General features: G+C 46.2%; 2 protein-coding genes across 2 annotated transcripts; one reads left to right on the top strand and one right to left on the bottom strand.

Annotated features, from left to right (window-relative positions):
- Positions 1 to 12,303: 12,303 nt before the first annotated feature.
- On the bottom strand, positions 12,304 to 15,267 carry LOC123147861 (nucleophosmin; the record flags this gene model as incomplete). Its single annotated transcript, XM_044567180.1, is given in 7 exon segments — positions 12,304 to 12,743; positions 12,870 to 12,998; positions 13,084 to 13,161; positions 13,876 to 14,007; positions 14,317 to 14,385; positions 14,868 to 14,978; positions 15,068 to 15,267. Coding segments are annotated over 7 exon segments (896 nt in total), but the record flags the coding sequence as incomplete, so codon positions are not given.
- A 310-nt stretch (positions 15,268 to 15,577) lies between these two features.
- Positions 15,578 to 19,557, top strand: LOC123147860 (probable glucuronosyltransferase Os03g0107900). The gene is made up of 8 exons (XM_044567179.1): positions 15,578 to 15,939; positions 16,151 to 16,297; positions 16,407 to 16,471; positions 16,599 to 16,668; positions 17,163 to 17,381; positions 18,651 to 18,794; positions 18,887 to 19,022; positions 19,114 to 19,557. The coding sequence occupies exons 1-8, from the start codon at positions 15,664 to 15,666 to the stop codon at positions 19,341 to 19,343; spliced, it is 1,287 nt and encodes a 428-aa protein (XP_044423114.1). The 5' UTR covers positions 15,578 to 15,663; the 3' UTR covers positions 19,344 to 19,557.
- Positions 19,558 to 21,313: the final 1,756 nt, after the last annotated feature.

Raw genomic sequence — 21,313 nt, 5'->3', positions numbered from 1 at the left:
CATATTTATCCTCGAAGGAGTCGATGACCTGTCCATTGTCGGTGGACGTCAGGTCCACAATGGTGGCGCCGACGCTGTCTTCGTCCCATCGGGCCGACTGATGGTTCATCGACGGCGCAGCTCGCGTAACGCGTTCGCCTGCAGCTGCGCCCCCGCAGTGGCTGCTTCGTGTCGAGTGGCGGCTTCAGCGCCGACGACATCGAAGATTACACGTTGTTCCACGACGAAGTTGGGGATCGCCGCGGCCATGGCCGCCACGCCCTCCTCGCTCGTCGGCTCGCCGTAGATCTAGCCATCCGTCAGCCGGTGCTGCTCTAGGAGAAACAGGTTGTACCATTGTCCCTCCTACGTCTGCTGGAATGTCGATAGAGGCGTTGGCGCAGGCTGCACCTCCGCCATGGCGGCGTTGTAGTGCGCCTGTGCCCACTCCATGATGAAGCCGGCGTGCACAGGAGGCGTGGGAGCCGGGACGGTGTCGTCGAAGCCAGTCTCATCCTCGTTGTCGGAGACCTCGGGCGAGCCGGCCGGCAAGCCGACCTCGATCCGCCTGGCACGAGGCTCTGCCAGGCGGCAGCCACGCACGTGCTTCATCTTCGTGGAAAGACTCTCCCACAGAGCTTCGCCGCCAGCAGTCAAAAGAAATAAATAAAAAAACAATAATTAATTTCTCTAATAAATAATGAATATTACTGGCATTGGTATTACCTTTAAAAAGAAATAAAAATAAAAAACTTGCACACAACTTTACACTGAAATGACACTTTTTAAATATGCATGAATAAACATATAGTAGTGCAACTTTCACACCTAGTGTAATTTATACATATATTCGACGGTACTTGCGTGTTTACATTTCCACTCATGCAATATGAAAAAAATACCCATGCAGAAAAAGAAAACCCGGAAAAAAGAAAAAGAAAAGCAAAAGCAAAAAATGCATACAAAAAGAAAAGAAAATTTGACTTACTCCAGGGCAAGTCAAAAAAATTGGCCTAAGAATCAAGAAAAAAATCAACTTATACCCTAAACATGGCTAAGTTTGGCCTAAACACACATAATAAAATAAAAACAACACAAATCTTGACAAATAACCCACGATCAAAAATATTACTTACCCAAATTTAGAATTCAAGCAACTTACATATATATGTTTGAGGCACCTAGGTGCCCGGGCACCTAGGCCCGATACATACATACATACATACATACATACATACAATTTAATAGTATAAACAAAAGTAAAAGATAAAAAAGAATGAACACAGAAAACGAAAAAAATACGAGGCTGTGGCCTCTTCTGTGCCCGGGCCCAATTCACCCTCCCCTTCAGCGAGGGTTCCTTACGTCTCGCTGAATGCGAAATATAGGGGCGCTCATGATGAATGACGTCGATGGATGGGTTTATATTTTTTTTAGCATCAGTACAGACACAAGCGCTCATATACACGCGCATACACTCACCTGTATGAACGTACACACGTAGACCCTTCCCCTATGAGCACCTCCGAAAGACTGAGCCGGCATATCATCTTGAGATTTACGAAGCCACCGTAGGCGCCTCGTCGTCGACGGGAACGTCTCCTCCCACTGAAAGCGCATCGCCGGAAATCCTGAAATAAATCCAGGAATAATGCGAGCACCAGGATTTGAACCCTGATGGGTTGAGGATACCACTGTTCACCTAACCATCTCAACCACAGATTGGTTCGTAGGATGGGTTTATGTTTGGTAAAGGTGTGCATGTGTGTGGGCTGTGTTGGGCCAGGGAGTGGGTGGGGCGTTCATTCTTGTGGAGGGGGTTCAAAATTGTCGTCCACATATATGGTAAAGGTTCCCCTAAAAAAATCTGTGGCAAAGGTAGCCTGTTCTTAGAAAAAAAAGTGTGGTAACTGTAACTTGTTCTTAAATTGAAATATGGTAAAGGTAACCACCAACCCCATTCCCTTGCCTATCCTTAACGAGCTTATATGTTCATATATGCCCCCAATGCGCGTTCATGTTCCTGGAGAGAATGCAATGGAATTGGTGATGGTAGTATGCTGGTATAGATGGTGGGAACGGTATCCGGTTTCCCACAACGAGAGTATTGTATCAGCAGCTCGAACAACTTTGCAAATCAGAGGTATCGTTTTAATTGGGTAGCTGAAAAGAAGATTGTTTCATAGTGGGAAACTTGCTGATCAAGGTCGGCAACGAGATGTATTAAATTGAATGTCGATGCTTCATACCACGTGGACTCAGACTGGGTGCAGGTGCGTGTGGTGCAATCCTACGCGACTCGTTAGGAAGCTTCATGGCTGCAGTTGTGGAATTTGAACATCATAACGCTCATACGATAGAGGTGTTAGTGGTGTTATTGGGGCTACGCCTAGCAGAAAAGCCTGATATCCTCTCTACTGCATTTGAGAGCGATTCTATGGAGATTTTTCAAGCTATTCAAAATCCGTCTGAGCATTGGGCGTCGGGACTAGTGATCACCGATAATTGTCGAAAGTTGATAAGTTAATCCGGCAAGGTCAATATAAATTATTGTATGCGAGAAGCTAATGGGTGTGCCCATGATCTTGCACGCTTTAGTTTTGAGAGACAGGAATCAAGGGTGTGGTACGATAAACCCCCGGGATTTCCTGACCTCTTCTATTGTAAACGATATAGTTATTACTTAAGGGAGCGGCTAGTGGTCAGGTGACTGATTTTAAAACTTAGGCTGGTTACTTTTTTCTTTTCTTTTTGCAACGCAGAGGCCGCGCAGCTCACGGAGCTGGACGTGCAGGAATGTATCCGGTGCACCCGCACTTGTGGTGTTATCGGTGCACCGGATGTCATAAAATATATTTAAAAATCTAGCACGTTGACGCAACATCAATGTATGATGTCACAAAATTTGGTATAAAAATTTGAAATATTTTTTGAGACACAAAAATGACAAATTTGACATCAGTGTGATAATGGGCCAAATCTAAGGCCGAGTTATGTTATGTACTATTTAGTGTTGAAGTTTTCTATTTTTGTTTTTCGAGTTATGTTGTGAATTTTGACTTGAAATTTTGTGACAACCTACATTGCTGTTGTGTGAGTGTGTTAACTTTTTTCAGATTTTTTTGAACATTTTAAAAGCACAATATGAGTTTCGTGCATCGGTGGCAGCACAAGCTCCAGTGCATCAGATATTTTCCCCAGGACGTGCCTGCTGTGTCGTTCCTCTTGAAACTAAACCGTGCAAGATCATGGGCAGGGCTTTTGCACTGCATGGGCTTGGTGAAAGCTCTGCACTTAATGCTCCAATACGACGACAACAATACTTATATCTTAGAGCTAATGACCAATCATGTGGTTGTACGTAACCATATTCTTAATTCTAAATTAAACAAACAAACAAAATTAAAGGATGAATAATATTATGCACCTATCTATAGCATAATAAAACATAAAAACTTCTACTTTTTCTAGAGTTCTCATCCTCTATACTAATATACTAACGTAAGAATAGCATAAAAAAGTTTTCTCGGAAAAATTTTAGTGTCATTAGTATTGTCCTTTTAAACAAAATTAAACTAATAAGGACAACACACAATTTAAACAGAAATTACGCTTTTCCTTAATATGAAAGATAATCATATAATGGTGGGATTTTCGCAAGACGGAAGTTATCTAAGAACGAATGAATCAGTGACATTGCTATTACCCTTAAAGGAGAAAGCAATAAAGTAAAAAAAATCAAATAATCAAAATAATGAAGTTTTCTAAAGAATGAATCAGTGGCATTCATATAAATCTTTAAGAAAAAAGAAACTGAAAAAACAAATAATAGAAATTTTGCTCACAATTTACACATAAAATGCACTTTTCTATAGTATGCAAAACTAAGCATATAATAGAAGAATTTTCATAAAATAAAAGTTTCCTAAGAATGAATTAATTAATGGCATTCGTATTACCATTAAAGTAGACAGAAATTGAAACAAAAACAAAATCAAAATAATGAAGTTTTTTAAAGAAGAATGAATTAGTTGCATGGTATTACTTAAACCCGGGCAAACGTCGGGCCGGGTTGGGTTCGGGCCGGGCTTAACAAAGCCCGAAGATAAAATCCCAAGCCCGAGCCCGGCCCGAAGTACATGAACAGTGACATATTTTAATTAAATTAATCATTTTCGGGATATTATATTAATTTATTATACCTATATTTTGAACAAAATATGTTTTAATACATATTTCGGGCTTTATTCGGGCTTTCGGGCCGGGCTTTGGTCAGAAAATGGAGCCCGAGCCCGGCCCAAATGTCGGGCTTCGGGTTCAGGCCGGCGGGCCGGGTTGCCCATGACCGGGTCTAGTACTACTCTTTAAGAAATACAAAAAGAAATAAGTACTAAAACAAAATCAAAATAATGAGGTTTTCTAGGAAGGAAGGAATTATTGGCTTTGGCATTGTCCTTCAAGAAGAAAGAAAATGAATTCAAACAAAAAAAATCAAACAATGAAGTTTCCTAAGAAAGAATGAATTATTGGCATTGGTATTACCCTTTAGTAAAAAAGAAAATGAAAAAAAATATGTGAAATAAACAATAACAAAATTTGCACACAATATACCAAAAATTGCACTTGTTTAATACTCTCCGGTCCCAATACTCTCCGATTGTTCTCTCAAACAAAAAAAAAATCTCCAATTGTTTCGCGAATTCGTGATTAAAGCGCTTGGTCATCTACAAGAACTACGTGAGTCAGTCTACACAGTCCATAGTATGCATCAAACGCTACATAGTAATCCTCTGTGCACATTTCGCTCGAAATGAAAACCAAAGGAAACGTCACAGGCAAGCTATCACCGGAGCGAAGAAGAGACAATTACACGTTTCTATGGGAAATCAGTTCCAGGACAGGACATCATGGATACATGCCCGCTTACCACGCCTCGCCACAAGCCGGATCGCTTATCAAAGTGGTGTTGTTGCGATGGTGGTAGCACGGACCGCGAGCTCTGCAAGCTCTGGTGCCGCTGAGACAGCGGCATCGCTGCCTGAGAGCTCTTGTGTTGCCGCCTCAAGCTCCGGCGCTGCTGCGGGACGCACCGTAGACCGTGAGGTCTGTTGCTGCTATGACGACTGACTCCCCCAACTGGAGCCTCAGTTGCTGCTGGTGTTGCTGCAAGTTCTGGTGGTGCTGTAACGGCGGCATCGTGAACTGCGAGCTCCGTTGCTGCTACTCCCTCCATTTTAAAATAGATGACTCAATTTTATACTAACTTTATACTAAAGTTAGTATAAAATTGAGTCATCTATTTTGAAACGGAGGAAGTAGAACGATGACCCCTTGGAGGCTTGGACTGCAAGTTCTGGTTCTGCTGCAACGGTGCCAACAGTAAGCTCGGGCGTTGCCGCAAGCTCTGGCGCTCCTGCAACACTGACGTCAGGACTGCAAGCTCTAATGCCGCTGTAACAACGACGGTGTTGTGGACTATGAGCTCTGTCGCTGCTGGGACGGCGACTCCTCGGACTGGAAGCTCTGGTCCTGTTGCAACAGCGACGTCACAGACTTCAAGCTCTGGTTCTGCTGCAACGATCCCGCCAGTAAGCTCGGGCATTGCGGCATGCTTTGGTGCTCCTGCAACAGCGACGTCGCAGACTTCGTCAAGCTCTGGTTCTGCTGCAACGATCCCGGCAGTAAGCTCGGGCGTTGCGGCAAGCTTTGGTGCTCCCGCAACAGCGATGTCGCAGACTTCGTCAAGCTCTGGTTCTGCTGCAACGATCCCGGCAGTAAGCTCGGGCGTTGCGGCAAGCTTTGATGCTCCTGCAACACCGACGTCGCAGACTTCAAGCTCTGGTTGTGATACAACGATCCCAGTAGTAAGCTTGGGCGTTGCGGCAAGCTTTGCTGCTTCTGCAACAGCGACGTCACAGACTTCAAGCTCTGATTCTGCTGCAATGATCCCGGCATTAAGCTCGGGCATTGCAGCAAGCTTTCGTGCTCCTGCAACAGAGATGTCGCGGACTTCAAGCTCTGGTGGTGATGCTCCGGGGCAAGGGAGGGTGCCGAGCCGGTCCCTGCGTTGGTGTGGCGGGCACGATAGCCAGCGGCGAACTGCTCCGCCAAGCCGACGACTACGACCCAGGCGGTGATCCTGTTCTCAACCCTCTGGAACTTGGCAGTCGTCGTGTCGCTGGTCACCAGCTTCATGAGCTCCGCACCGAAACCGCCCGGCTGCTGGGACTCGACAAGCTCGAGCGCTTCTTCGAGCGCAGCCTTCAGCATCCCCAGCGAGGGCGTTCTCATCCTCGCCGCGCTCGGGTCAGCCCCGACGGGCGCCCACGCCCATTACCACACGCCCACCCCGGTCGGCCTCCTGGGCCACTGCCGGGTGGGGCCCGATGCCCCTGGGCCACTGACGTAGGGGCCCCACACCCTCCTAAAACGAAAATAAAAGAAAATGAAAATGTAATTAGTAAATTTATTAATTAGTTAATTAATTAATTAGTAAATTAATTAAGTTAACTAATCTTGTTTAAATTAATCTAATTAATTAGTTAATTTAATTAAACAATAATTAATTAGCTAAACCTAATTAATCTAAACAGTGTATGACATGCAGGACCCACACGTAGTTGACCCAGTCAACTGCACAGTTGACTGCTGACGTCAGCATGATGTCATGCTGATGTCATCTTTTACTATTCTGGATAATGTTGAAGTAAATAATTAAATTCCAGAAAATTAATAAAAACTTTAGAAAATCATATTAAATAAACCATAGCTCGGTTGGAAAAACTTTGTACATGAAAGTTGCTTAGAATGACGACGAACCCGGATACGCAACCGGTTCGTCCGCCACACGTCCCTAGCATAGCAAACCTGCAACCGTCCCCCTCCGTTTCATCTGTCCGAAAATGCCTAACTCCGGGAAAACTTTCCCGGATGTTTCCCCCCTTCGTCAGTATCGCCTAGTACCGCGTTAGATCACCCCTGGCACCGCGTTTTGCCTTGTTATATTTTTGTGATGCTTGTTTGCCCCGTATTTACTATTCTCCCCCTCTTCCTCCCCGGTAGTGTTGAGATGGTTTGGGCGCCGTGTCCTCTTCATTTTTGGTTCTATAGCAGCTTCACCAGTCTCGGTGCCGGTCTCAGCGCCGCTCTTGGTGCCGGTGTCGGTCTCAGCGTCGGTCTTAGCGCCGGTCTCAGTCTCGGATGTGACAGGTGGGCATTGCAACAACCGTTGCTCCTCGAGAAGGTTCAAATAGCCGTCTACCGCCTCATAGATGTTGCAATCACCAGAACCCTATCCTTCATCGTCGCTAGTCATGTTTCCTATGATTAAATCTAGTTAATTAATTCTAGACCTAATAAAATGAATAATGATGTTAAAAAAGGCCTATGTTTTGCAGGAATGTTGATTCATTCCCGGTGCGCCAAATCCTGGGCACTCGATATATCCTAGTTTGTAGCACAAGTCATATCGAAATTTACAGAAAATTTCGGCATGACCTTTGCTACAATATGTACAAATCGAGCACCTGAAATTTGCCGGAACGAAAATGAATCAACATTCCGGCAAAACATAGGCCACTCGGCTTTATTCTCTGCAAACAACAAAAGGCCACTTGGGCACAATCGAACCACTTCAATGAAAAGATATAACATGACCATTTCAATGAAAAGATATAATCAACAATAATGGAATATGCAAATGAACATCAATGACATATATCATATAATATCAATCATGTTTTTTGTTTATATAGCAACAATTACTTTAACCAAGTTTTTGAAAAGAAAAACAATTCTGTTTTTTGTTTATAGCTAAATGCCATAGCTACTGTTTTTATTTATAGCTAAAAGTCTAGGAAGGGATCATCTTTAAAATAAAACTTGTCTATATTCTTTTCCTTGAAAAATAGTGGTCTTTTCAAAAACCAAAAACATTTGCAAAATGACCTCACTATACACTTCTCTGCCTAGGACAGAACCCAAATTCTGTTCTAACTATTCCTCTCTCTCACACACACACACACATTTTTTTCATCCAAATTTTTAGAGCAAATATTCCAACAATACTTGACCTTATTAGAAATTGCAAAGGAACTCCATTTTCTCTAACCCTTCTGACCTCATCAAAATTTCCACGGCAAGACCTTAGTACCTACCCCAATTTCTTCAGAAATATTCAGGTCCATAGTCCAAATAATTCAAATTTCATTTGAATGAAATTTGGACCAGATTCAGGTCCATAGTCCAAATATTTTTTTATCTAAATGCTACTATTTTTTGTTTGTAGCCTCTATTAATTTAAAGCTAAATGCTACTATTATTTATATACCCTCTGTTAATTTAAAACTAAATGGAATTACTGTTTAGGAATTTTCATAAAAATTTGCCATAGCTAATTTCCTAAAAAATTGCTAATTTTTTCCCTAAATGATAAAAAAATTCCTATCGTCCTAAACAAATCTAGGGTTCATATGAACACCTAGGGTTCATATGAACATCATCAAAACAACATCATATAAAATTTGCCCTAGCTAGCAGAGAGAGAGAGAGGGGGCAGGGGAGAGGAGAGGGAGAGGCTTACGGTCGGCGGTTCGGGCGGCGACGGTCCAGGAAGGGCTCGGGCGGCGGCGGCGAGGTCAAGTGCGGCGGCGGTGAGGTCGAGGGCGATGGCCGGCGTCGAGGGCGTGCTTGGGCGTAGGGCGATCGACGGCGGCGATAGATCGAGTAGGGGGATAGGGGGAGAGGGGTGAAAAAGACTTAGCAAAATCTTGAGCCCGCGCGTGGTTAAGTCAAAATAGCAGTAGCGCTGGTAGGAAAAAAACGCTATAGCTAAGTTAGCTATAGGGCTTTCCACCAAAACGTGGTACTGCTACAGGAAGTAGCTATTTATTTTCCTTTTTCTTTTCCTTTTATCTAAGGAACTTAGCTATAGCGCGGGCATACAAAAAGCGCTACTGCTAAAGTAGCTATAGCGCTTTCTGAGAACAAGCGCTACTGCTATGCCTTTCTCCTTTATTTTTTTCTTTTGTTTTTCTTTACATTTCTTTTTTTATTTCTCATTTTTCTATTTCTTTCATTTTCATTTACTTTTCTATTTTTTTTCTTAGCAGTAGCGCTCTACATCAGAAACGCGCTACTATAAGGCACTTAGCGGTAGCGTGCTTTCTACAGGATCGTTACTACTATTCCTAGCCTACCGGTAACAGTATGGGAATTATAATAGTAGCGCTTTTACCTGCAGACGCGCTACTGCTACAATCATAGCTGTAGCGCGCTTTATTGACACGCGCTATTACTAAGTAGCAGTGGTGCTTTGTTCTGACCAGCGCTACTGTTATACCTCTGTATATAAGGTATTCCCTAGTAGTGACAACAGAATGTTGCGAACAAGATACATAGTCCACTTCACGGGTCAAAAAAAAAAGCTTGCGATAACTTTGTTAATGATCAACTTGCGTTAAAAAAAGAACTCAAGGAAAGCTCGCGTGCTCTTCTCTCCCCTAGGCTACGAACGCGTATACATCACCCATTGTTTTGTGTTTCCGTGTGGACTTAGAAAAATGCCGTTGCTAGACATGAGTCGTGGCGAAAAAGATAGGTACCTGGGTCAAGCAAAGCAAGGACGCCGTTGCATCAATCACCCATTTTTTTGGCATCAATCCTCCCCCCCTCCCCCGTGTCGCCTCCTCTGAGGCGACTCGGGGGTAACCCTAGCACCGCCACCGCGGTTCCACCCCCCTCTTCCTCCTCTTCGCCGCTGCCAGAGGGGCGCCCGGCGCTCGGCGCGCGTCCCCGATGATGGTGGCGGCGGGGATCTGGCGCCTCCTCCTCGGATGGAGGGCTGATGGTGGCGGCGGGGATCTGGCGCCTCCTCCTCGGATGGAGGGCTGCGGGCCCCGGGGCGGCGGCCTTGGTCGGCGGCGTGCGGCGCGGCCTGGGCGGCAGGTGGCGCCGGCGGGTGCTGGTGGGTGGCCTCCCACGGCTGCGTGGGCAGCGTGGAGGTCACGGTCGATGGCGCAGCGGCGGCACCTCGCAGTCCGCCGGGCTCCATGGTGAAGCTTCGGTGCCGGCCCGATCTGCTCCGATCCGTGCCGGCGCTGGTCCCTGGCAATGGCGTCCATCGTCCCGTGGTGCCGGATGGCCGGATCTGGCGTTTGGTTGTGGTTCCGGGGGAAACCCCTGGCCGGCGCGGCGGCCCCCCAAAGTCGATGTCTTTGACGCCGAGCCCCTCCTTGGAGGCTTTGGGGTGGACCCTTCCCCTCCCGTCTCCTCCCTGAGCTCCGGCGAAAGCCATTTCTCCCCTGGTCTGGGCGTCGACGGCACCTCGGTGGCGTGTTCCTTCTTGAAGGCCGCGGTCGGGAGTTGCTCTTGGTGGTGGAGCAGTTGGTGTCTCGGCTCCAAAGCATGGCGGCCTGGTTGTCCTGCTCTTCTTCTTCGGTCTTCGTCATGGATGCGCGCCTTCGTCCGACAGCTCGCGTCCCTTGCTCCGTGCTGCCGCTGCCAGATTGGTTCTCGTCAGGATGGTCTTCCGTTGCTCGTGGGTCAGCGTTGGCTGCTTCTCCTTTGGCAGCTCGGTCACCTGGAGCTGGGCTATGTGTAGCCACTCTGCTGGTCGCCGGTGCGGCACCCATCGAGCCTGGGTGAAAGGGTAGTGGCCCTTTGCGACGGTGGAGACAGCTCAAGTGTTGCCCAAGTTTGGCCATGGATGTAACCGGCGCTCAATGCTTGCACGGCATGTCCCTCCTCCCAAGTACCTAGTTGGCTAGTTGGCGTAGGCGTAGTGATGGGCGTCGGCAACGATGCTCCATTGTTGTCATTGTGCCGTTCTGCCTTGCTCTATGTATCTTCTTTCCGCTTTGCATTGCATTCTTCTCTTTGTAATGTGGTGCCCCTGTAATCTTGGCCGGTTGATGGCTTTGTTAATTCAAAGTCGGGCTAGGTTCGAGCTCTTCTCGGACTCGGCCGACGCCTTTTCTCTAAAAAAGGACGCCGTTGCATAGCATTGTCCTCTGAGACCATGAGAGTGCCCTTCACGCCGTCCGTTTCCTAGTGTCGTGTCGCGGGGCCTTTTGACACTCTTCGCGTCGTCCAATTTGTCCGAAGGTGCACCCCGGCGACCCGCCTCGGGGGTCCACGACAAGTGGACTGTGGGCGTTGTCAGGGCTAGCGTCATGTGGAGATTTTGGCCTGGACAGCTGACATGGGATAAAAAAGTGTAACGGCGGTTGCCCTGCCCGGTGCATATGGCAAAGGGCGGGTTAGCCACTAGCCAGTGCCCTATCTAGCACATCCGAACTCGGCCTGGAGGGAAACTGTTGTGCACAGGACGATGCATGCACGGACGAAATATGGATCATGTCCATATCTTAAACGGCGCTGATTTGCTAAAAGATGCTACCTAACACACGATTTGATCCGTCGTCCAGATTTCATCCGAAAATCTATCGTCCATGTGGCACTGCTCTTTTGCCCAATTTAAGAACCAAACCAGTACAATACCACGACCACACAACCTGAACACCCGAACCGGCCGAAACGGGAGGCTTTGCTCCCCGCGGGAAAGAGAGGAAGCCTCCGACAAGCAACAACCTCTCTAGGCGGAGGAGGAGGAGGAGCTCGTCCACACCCCCCGAGCAAGCCTTTCCTCGCCCCGCCGGGGACGACGATAGTAAGGTGGTTGCCGCCGCCGCCGCGGGATATCGAGCTTTTCCCCTCTCTGGGCAGCCACGCCCCCGTCTCACTGTCCTTGTTCGTGGCATGCGTCGCAGCCACCGTGGCACCCGCCCCGACCATGTGTTCGGTGTGCGGCCGCAAGCCCAAAGCGGTCAGCCAGGAGCCCAATGCTTCCGCAGACGCAAATGCCTCTGACGCCTTCGGGAGCCAGGGCGGCACGGAGGGGAAGGAGCGGGAGGAGGTGGTGGTGACGCTGCCGCCAGAGCTAGCCACGCATGGGCAAACATGAAAAAACTCGGTAACCACACGATTTTTTCAGTAGTGGTAACTTGTATACTTGCATATAATTACGGCTAAGTTGACAAAATAGATTACACCGGTGCAAGCCCTATTTTTCTCAAACATGTTTGGGATGCTTTTTCTCTCTAAAATTAGTTTTGCCTCGAAACTGCTGTGCACACGACGGTGCACGGACGAAATCTCGATCACGTCCATCTTAAACGGTGCTGATTTGCTAAAGGACGCTACCGGAGGGCTGCTCGGTCCTTCGCTTAAGGCAGTTAATTATGATTTGCTACGAGTTCGCTGCTTTACGCCACACATCGGCCGCCGCGCATATTTCCCTGCCTCTCGATTTGCTTCCAGCCCTTGTGCACGTTAAATAGCACGGTCGCTCATTTAGAGAGTTTGTCCGCTCATTTACAGAGTACCACATACACCAAAAATCAACTGGAGCCTGAACAACCACGCAAAACTACCTCCCTTTGAGCTCCAGAGTGGAGTCCACTTCTTTCTACTAGTGTACACCAAAAGTCCCTTAAAAAATCATCTTGCACGTTTATGCAGCTGTTCTCTACCCCAGTTCTGCACAGAAGGTTGACGCGCCGAACCAATTTGAGGATGCTGTATGTTCTTCATAGCTCGCTTTTGCTGGACTTTGCAGGCTTCTTCTTCCCCTTCCACCAATTCTTCACCGCCTTGGACACCTTGCTCACATGCCCTTTCAGTTTCTTGCCGGTATCCTTGATCTGTTTCACCACCTGTTGCTTCAGGTCTTTCTTTTGCGGACCCTTGTTTTTCAGAATGTTTCCCTGCAAGGAGCAGAGGAAATACGATTAACCCTCAGCAGTTCAAATAAACATATTTCGCTGAGAAGTCACGGAGAACTGTGAGGAGCCAGCCCTAGTAACATATTTGGGTAACCTATGGTAACATACCAAGTTCTTGGGTAAGCTATCCTCGTCTTCATCGTCATCTTCATCATCCTCATCACCTTCAACGCCAAAGTTGTTCTTCATCAGATCGTCTCTGGAGTACATCTTCATGTTTGGGGCTCCTGGCATGCCCTGTCATCAACAATAGTGTAATGTAACAGTTGTATTTTTGCATATTCTTGGATATAGTTACACATGTTACAGCTAAAATATGTACCTCCATTGATCTCATTATCTTCTCCATCTCAGCATCCTTTGAGGGCTTTGCTGCAAAGGGTTCTCCAGGGACCCGGTCCTGCAATTTTTAAAATTGACGTGTATCAGAAATGCCTGCAAAGGGTTCTCAAAACCTAACATCCAGATACTTCTTAGCAGCAGACAGTTAACTGTTACAACTTACAAGCAGAGCATTCAAACAGGCATTATAATCAGGTCCTAAATCATGCCCTGGTTTTATGAAGTATCTGCTTACATGGCTGGAGGTTCTATAAACTCCTTCTTTTACTTCTAGGAAAGGTTTCTTTTAGTCTATCTTATATGGAATTTGTATCAATGCGCATTAGCACATAATAATTAAAAAAACTGAATTTACTAGACAGCAGACAGATCAGATGCATTTCTGTGTGGTCTAGTGTTCTGCTCTTAATATCATATTTTAACTACCTCTGAGTTAAGTTGGCCAACATGGAAGTAAACCTGCCTAGTAAAGCTATGGTGAGCTAAAGACCTGGAAAGATAACAGATAAAGCTCGACCAAGACTAGTATAGTATCCATGTCCATATTTGACCTGCACCAAAATTTGCCCCTATTTCCTTGATGCAAGTACCAAAATAAAGCCATCTTGCAAATTCCATGATTGATCATCACTACGACGTGTACTCAGTGGCAGGGAAGAAGACTCTAATTTGACATTTATTTCACACTGAAGTGGTAAAGCCTGCCTACTTGCCCAATATTCATAGATAATAACCTAATTAAGGGGGCAGAAACAAGACTGGAAATGCTTACTTTTGGAACTGGTGGTGGATCTGCAGCACATGCTTTGGTAATATCTTTGCAGACAAACTTTATCAGCTGATCAACTGAAGGCTTATTTGTGTAGACAAACTCAGCAACATCGGTATCAGCATAACCCATCACCTAAAAAGAGTTTTGTTCAGTAAAGCACAACATATCACATAGTTCAACAGAAATAATGGTGCTGCCTTATGGCCTTCTAACTAGAATAAATATTGTGGAAAGAAAAACACCAACTAATTTGAAGAATTGGCATAGATAAATCATGATTCATTTTAGATGAGTATCATCACAATATCATTTACTCAACAGTGATGTTTAGTTCATGAAAGATTATCACCTCTAAAGAAACCAAGATCTTAGTATGTTAATAAGTTCTAGACAGTACAATTGTATAAATGCATAATAAACTAGATATGAATCGATCTTCACCTCCTGGCATGCACGCTCAATGGTCTTGCATTCCGAGTTACAGTGCCCTTCCTCATCTTGGTCCACAAGCTGCAAAATACTTTGATGGATTAGAATGTGACTGAGATGCTAGGTTTGTGCAAGTATCACACCTACTGAAGATGAATTCTGTTTGATATAAAAATTTCAATGGTATTTCCAGGAGGAAACAGAACTAGCTACATGTGGCTATAAATTATGAACTAAAAGAGTCAATTTCTCCACTGAGTCAACGAATAAGGAACTTCCTAAATGAAACCATCCAATTCATACTGTCGTTCAGATTGCCAATCTGTTTGATAACTGTTTCGTTGAATTCCAATTATGGCCACTTTGGTATACAAAGTATACGATCTGAGTCGCATTATTTACTTAGCATTTTGCATTGCACTTGCTGGCGGTGAAGCAGATTTGAAATCTTTTGGAGCCTGGAGGCGCACCAGCAGTAAGCAGTTCATAGCTCACACTCAGAGCAATTTCCCGTCAGCAGAATTAAAAAACGCACGAATCCGCCTAAGTTGCAGCAGATTTACCTCGAGCTTATCGCCCTTCTCGACGATGTCGATCCGGAGCATCCAGTCCGCCTCCTGCTTCTTCAGGTTGCACACATTCTCCGCGATGTCGATGATCTCGATCTCCGGCACCTAAAATCCCACACACATAAACTCTCTCGACTTCATCAGCCGGCTCAGAATTCTCCCTCCTAACCAGATGAGCAGAAGAGTCACAGTACCTTCTTGGAGGACGGAAGGGCTTGCTGCTTGGCGGCGACCTGCGCGGAGATCTCCCGCGCGATCCGCTCGCAGACCTGGCACCGGATGTACGGCACGTCCTCCCGCCTCGCCGCCGTCGCCGGCTTCTTCTGCCCCGCCGCCTCCGCCGCGGGCGCCACCAGCAGGAGGAGCACGGCCGCCAGGGCCACGGCGACCACCACCAGGGCAGCGCTTCCTCTCGCCATCTCTTCTTCCTCTTCAGCTCGGTCAGTGGCTGGCTGCAGTCTTGAAGCGGTGGCGGGCGAGATCCCGGCCGTCGGTTGGCGCGTGGGGCGCGTGATCGGACGGCACGGGACGCGTGACGGAGCGTGGCGGCGCCGGCCAATGGGAGGGAGGCACGTCGGACGCGTGACGTGGTTCGACGGAGGAGCACGGCGTGGTGCGTGACTCGGATGCCCGGCGGCCGTGGGCCGTGGGCCGCACAAGGAGAACCGAGGTAGCCAGGCCCGGTCCGGTCGATGGTGTAGATCGGCGCTCAGTGCGTTCGAAAAAAAAAACATCTACTCCTCCTGCATTTTCTCCGACTCGCTGCCGCGGGCGAGTCCGGCCGCCGGCGATGCGGGGCCCGCACAGCCGCCCCCAGTGCACGCCGGCCCACCAGGCGGGCGCCCTCCTCCTGGTCGCCGTCACCTCCCTCCTCACCCGCCTCCTCTCGGCCCCTGCCCCTCCCCCGCCCTTCCCCACCCCCGGCCCGCGGCTCTCCGCCGCGGCCGACCACCTCCGCGTCTACGTCTACGCCGAGGACGAGGTCGACGGCCTGCGCGCGCTGCTCCGCGGCCGCGACGGCAGCGTCTCCGCCGCCACCTGCCTCAAGGGCCAGTGGGGGACGCAGGTACGGACACTCCACACCATACGGATCTCCTTCCAACCCCTGTGCTGCTGCTGCTGCTTACTACTCCTACACCTCCGCGTCTACTCCATTGTTACTCCTAGCCGCAAACCTGACCTCCGACCTCAGTTGCCATGAATGTCTCACTGCCACAACATTTAAACCAGTTTTAACTGATGCCAGTCAGGTCTCATTTTTCTTGCCACGGTGATAGGTGAAGATCCACCAGCTTCTCCTGAGGTCAAGGTACAGGACACTGGACAAGGACGAAGCGCATCTCTTCTTTGTTCCCAGCTATGTCAAATGTGTTCGCATGACGGGGGGTCTCACTGACAAGGAAATCAATCAGACATATGTCAAGGTATATAAACCAGCCCCCAGTAGAACTTGTTGATCACTTCACTCGGGTGTGTTTAAGTTTACTAACCGCAAGTTCTCTTCTTGACTGGACCGTTTTTCGTTCCCTGCAGGTTCTGGGTCAAATGCCATATTTCCGCAGATCGGGTGGGCGTGACCACATTTTTGTCTTCCCAAGGTACCACTTGCTTCTACTATTTGAGCACCCCAAATCAAATCAGACAGCTGGTCAGCATTGTCTTTTGGCTGAGGAAACGTTCCCTTGTACACCATGTAAGAACATTGTTGTTTTGTGGAGTATGTAGTGGCGCTGGAGCTCATCTGTTTCGCTCGTGGGCAACTTTTCTTAATCGATCCATCATCCTCACTCCGGAGGTACATAGCCACTCGCGCTGCTCTTCATATTTTCCCTTGTTCATTTCTAATAAACGTGTCTAGTATAACTTATCAAAGTATTAGAAACTGCTTCCAGGGCTGTCTTTGATGTTTTATGTTTATAATATTACAAGAAGGCTCCCTGATTCAACAGTGGGACAAGAGTTCAGTTTGGGTAAATGTGTATATACGTGTGATACAATTAGGTTACATGTTGTATTTGTTCTTGCTATGCCATCTGCTGTACACCTAGCATATCTCGATCTGTCTTGTTGAATATAATCACATCAATGTTTACCCAAATCCCAGCATAAAAACTGGCAGTTGTGTCTGCTGGTCTTTGTTTAATGTATATCATGAGATAGCTGCAACATGTTTGCAGAGTTTGTGTAGGCAATTGACTTGGTTTTTACTGCTGCAGTATTGTCTTCGATATAATTCAACTTGCAGTCTACTTCTGACATCTTACATAGCGACTTGCATTCTCGTTTTAGGGTGACCGTACTGACAAGCGAGGTATAAGCGCATTTAATACATGGAAAGACATTATTATTCCGGGGAATGTGGATGATTCTATGGTGAAACCTGATGCTCGTGCTGTCCAACCAATTCCGTTGATGAAAAGGAAGTATTTAGCAAACTTTCTTGGTCGTGCCCAGGGAAAAGTAGGCCGTCTTAAATTGGTGGAGCTGGCAAAGCAGTATCCTGACAAGGTTTGTCTTTCTTTTGATATCCAAATACAGTTTAACATATGATATTAATCAGTATGGCTTCTGTGGGTTAAACTGAAAGTTATCATGGCTCCCTTAAGAAAAGTTATTATGGCAATGTTTGCAACGACATGATTCTGAATGAATTGGTATATAGAAGCATTGTTTTTAAGGCGGTAAGGCGTCCTAAGGCGAGCACCACCCGCCTTAGCGCCTAAGGCGGACGCCTAAGCGCTTAAGGCGGGCATATTTGTAAGGCACTGCCAGGGCGCCTTATCGCCTAAGCGTCTAAGGCAGGACACCTTAAATAATAGAGTAGAAGATAAAACCTTGATTTGCATTCTTATTGCTATTCCGCCATGCTCTATTGTCAGAAATTCACATTGCAAGACATACAAGTTGGTATTCTAGGGTGCTTGCCAGAGTATTTACTTATACTAGCACAATGCACGTGCGTTGCTACGAAATAATAAAATACGCCAGACTTGGGACGTCCACTAATTCAGTCTCTGTTAACAGCCTCCTAGGAGGAATGTAACCAAACTCTCTCTCTTTACAATGCAATGAAACGCACGCTCTCATGCGTTTTCTCGAAAAAAAAATAATAAAATACGAGGAGTTAGGTCGCTGGCTTAGGAAATCGTCGAAATATGTTGGCATCATGCGGCCTTTGTGCGCTGTTCACTATTAAAGAGAGAGAAAATACAAGAAAAGACTCAGGCATTAGAAAATCTTGAGTAACCATAGTGTGTCCTTTAACAGACACAACATTTCAAATTACAATTTGACTGTCAAGGTCGTCGACCGAATAGGATGACAAAATCTATTGTCATTTTGGAATTACAATTTGCCAATCTCTTATTCTGTGATATAAAACTGAAATAACTTGGTGGGAAAAAAACAAGAGCATTGTTTTGAGTTGAAGTCACAATTGTGCATTTGTTAATTGTGCCTTCTATAAGTGTTGGTCTCACATGAAAGTAGTCGTGTATTTTTTTATTTGTGTTAGGTCCCACATGTGAGTAGAAATACATTTGTTTATTTATATTCTTGGAAGGTTGGTATTCTCAATGTGGGTAGAGGTACATTTGTTTATTTGTGAAGGTTGTTGGTCCCACATGTGAACTCACTACCAACTCCAGCCTTTATTAGTAGGAAAGATATATGCAAGGTTAATCGTGCTTGCAAAATTTATTAGGTTAGTTTCCTTTCTGTTTGACGAGGCTTATACATACTCTATCCAGACTGGATGTGCTTATGTTTTATGAGCAGCTGGAGTCTCCAGAACTGAAGTTGTCTGGGCCTGACAAATTGGGTAGGGTTGATTACTTCAAACACCTGAGGAATGCAAAGTTTTGCCTAGCTCCTCGTGGGGAGTCTTCGTGGACGCTTCGCTTTTATGAATCTTTCTTTGTGGTGAGCTCTCCCTTCCCCAAAAATATATATTGAGTGCATACCTACACCTAGTATCTGAGTCAGCTGTTCACAATTTTCAATTTTGATGACAGGAATGTGTGCCAGTTCTTTTATCAGATGAGGTTGAGCTCCCTTTCCAGAATGTGATTGACTACACCGAGATATCGATAAAATGGCCATCGTCCAAGATCGGTCCTGAACTTTTCCAGTACCTTGAGTCGATACCAGGTATACCCCCACAATTTTCTTCTCTCCTTTGCAATTATACCATCATTAGTCCTGTTGCGGCGAGCATCAAAACCTTGGAATTTTCATGCAGAGGAAAGGATCGAGGAGATGCTCGCCCGTGGACGCGAGGTGAGATGCATGTGGGTGTATGCCCAGGACACTGAGCCCTGCTCCGCGATGACTGCCATCATGTGGGAGCTGCAGAGGAAGGTGAGGCGGTTCCACCAGTCTGCAGAAACCTTCTGGCTTCACAACAGGTCGATCGTGAACAGAGATTTAGTGGAGTTCCAGCAGTGGGGAACACCTGTTCCATTACCATGACTTTCCGTGTGTATCGGGTTGATTGGTCAGATTTTGGGTTGTTGTATGGTGGTAGATGTTCGAGGTAGGGTGAGTGACTTCTCTTTCGATCTATTCATTGCCGTCGTCACCCTTGAGGATGGATGCCACTTTTTTAGAGAGTTGTGTGTGCATACTGGCTGAAAAGTGTGTTCTATTGTTGCATTGACAAAGTTGTAACATTTTTGCCCATTTACTTTCCTGAGGATCGCATGGATCTCGAGAAGAACCTACTAGCCGACACATTTGTGTGATACACTATGATCTGTATGACATATGCTTACCACAAGATAGGGCAAGGAACCATCGCCTGAGAGAATTAGTTTGCTCTGTTCGTAGTTCGTACCTCGGTCTCCCTTCCGAAGAAATGCAGTCATAAACACATGAACAATTGTCTCTTGTATCATTATTATGTTAAGAACTATGCAATTAAAGATGAAGCAATATGCAGCTATGTACGCCACCTGAGTGTCCAATTGTGTGAAAACAAATCCGCATCTCCAAAGGCTATGGCAGGGTGCCTGGCATATTACCAGAATCTTACCAGCCATGGATCATCAAACCAAGGTTAGGTTGCCATGCAGAAGATTGTCGGCTTGCTCCAATCGGTGCATGAGATCTTAGATAATATCCTGAACAGAGCTTCTGAGGAGAAAGAAGAAAGGATTTCCGAGGATGGACTGGGGTTCCTGGCATTGGAGGCTTGTAGCATTCATGATCTGGCCAAGGAGAGGTGGAGGTCAGGCTCTCAGGAGTGCACGGAGAAGCAAAGGATGGAGAAAAGCAGGATGGGGAGTATGATATCAAGCTTAATGAAGGCATACATTATTTATTTTTATGCAGTTCCTTTTATTTGCTAGTCCTGTAATTGAGAAGAACCTGACATCTCTTTTTGAACACCAAAGGTGGAAGAGCTCACTGTTGGGATAAAAGAAGTGGAACAGGTAGCTGAAAGATGGAGAGAGGCATGTGGGTTGGAGGTGGAAGCTGGAAATGCTTCCACTAAAGAACTCAACCAAGAGGTAATCCAAGAGAAATAAGTTTGACTTAAGCTTTACTAAAATGGTCTTGAGGCCATGAGATGCTTGATGCTTCGGCTGCGCATACTGATACATGACAATTGAGCATAGCATCGTTTGAGAATTGATATGATATTCCTTCAAAGTAGAACACAAAATTTAATGTGATAAACAGGCCCAACTTTTATTAATTTTAAAAATCGCAAGTTTGAAGTCCTTGAGTTAACTGCTCTGATAATACCTTTCATACCGATCAGAATGGTAGATTGTTATCAGGGACAGAAGCTCTACTTAAAATAAGGATTTGATTAAGTTCTCACAATTTCCCTAGACTACACATATCCCCTCCCTGTTCCCCTATTTGTTCTATGTAAGCATGCACCTACGATTTGTGCAATAAGTTCAACTGGTCCTGTCACTAGTCCATTGATCTAGCGTGTCTGGATATTGCAATCTGGAGAAGTCATTCAACTTCAAGCTCTTTTGATTGTGATATTTCAGGAAAAATATAATTCATCAATGAAACAGTATAGAGAAACAAGGATTTGGGACAGCTGACGAAATGGGCAAGAAAATAAATTATTCAAGGGAACACTTAGAAAACATATGTATTTGAGAGTTTTGATGCTTACATGGGTTAGTTTTGGGCAATGCAGCAGCCTTGGCTTATCCAACCGATCGAAACAAGAGAGCGGGAGGATGATCCTTCATTTCCACATGGATTCACCATTTAGGCCTTGTTCGGTTTGGCAGGGTTTGAAGAGGTTTGAAAGGGATTGAAGGGGATTAAATCCCTTGCAAGTCAAAATCCTTCTCAAACGTCCCCAATCCCTTTCAATCCCTGTGGCAAGGGGATTAACCGAACATGGCCTTAGGAAATAAGACAGGACAAACAGAAAATCAGTCTCTCTCTCTCTCTCTCTCTCTCTCTCT

The sequence above is a fragment of the Triticum aestivum genome, chromosome 7A, assembly GCF_018294505.1.
Source record: "Triticum aestivum cultivar Chinese Spring chromosome 7A, IWGSC CS RefSeq v2.1, whole genome shotgun sequence".
Taxonomy (NCBI): Eukaryota; Viridiplantae; Streptophyta; class Magnoliopsida; order Poales; family Poaceae; genus Triticum; species Triticum aestivum.
This window is presented reverse-complemented; position numbering and strand designations above follow the sequence as displayed.

Coding starts and splice junctions, on each gene's coding strand:
- LOC123147860 (XM_044567179.1), top strand. CDS start 15,664: ATGCGGGGCCCGCACAGCCGCCCCCAGTGCACGCCGGCCCACCAGGCG. Junction 16,298..16,406: donor TCAATCAGACATATGTCAAG/GTATATAAACCA, acceptor CGTTCCCTGCAG/GTTCTGGGTCAAATGCCATA. Junction 18,795..18,886: donor TTTATGAATCTTTCTTTGTG/GTGAGCTCTCCC, acceptor TTTTGATGACAG/GAATGTGTGCCAGTTCTTTT.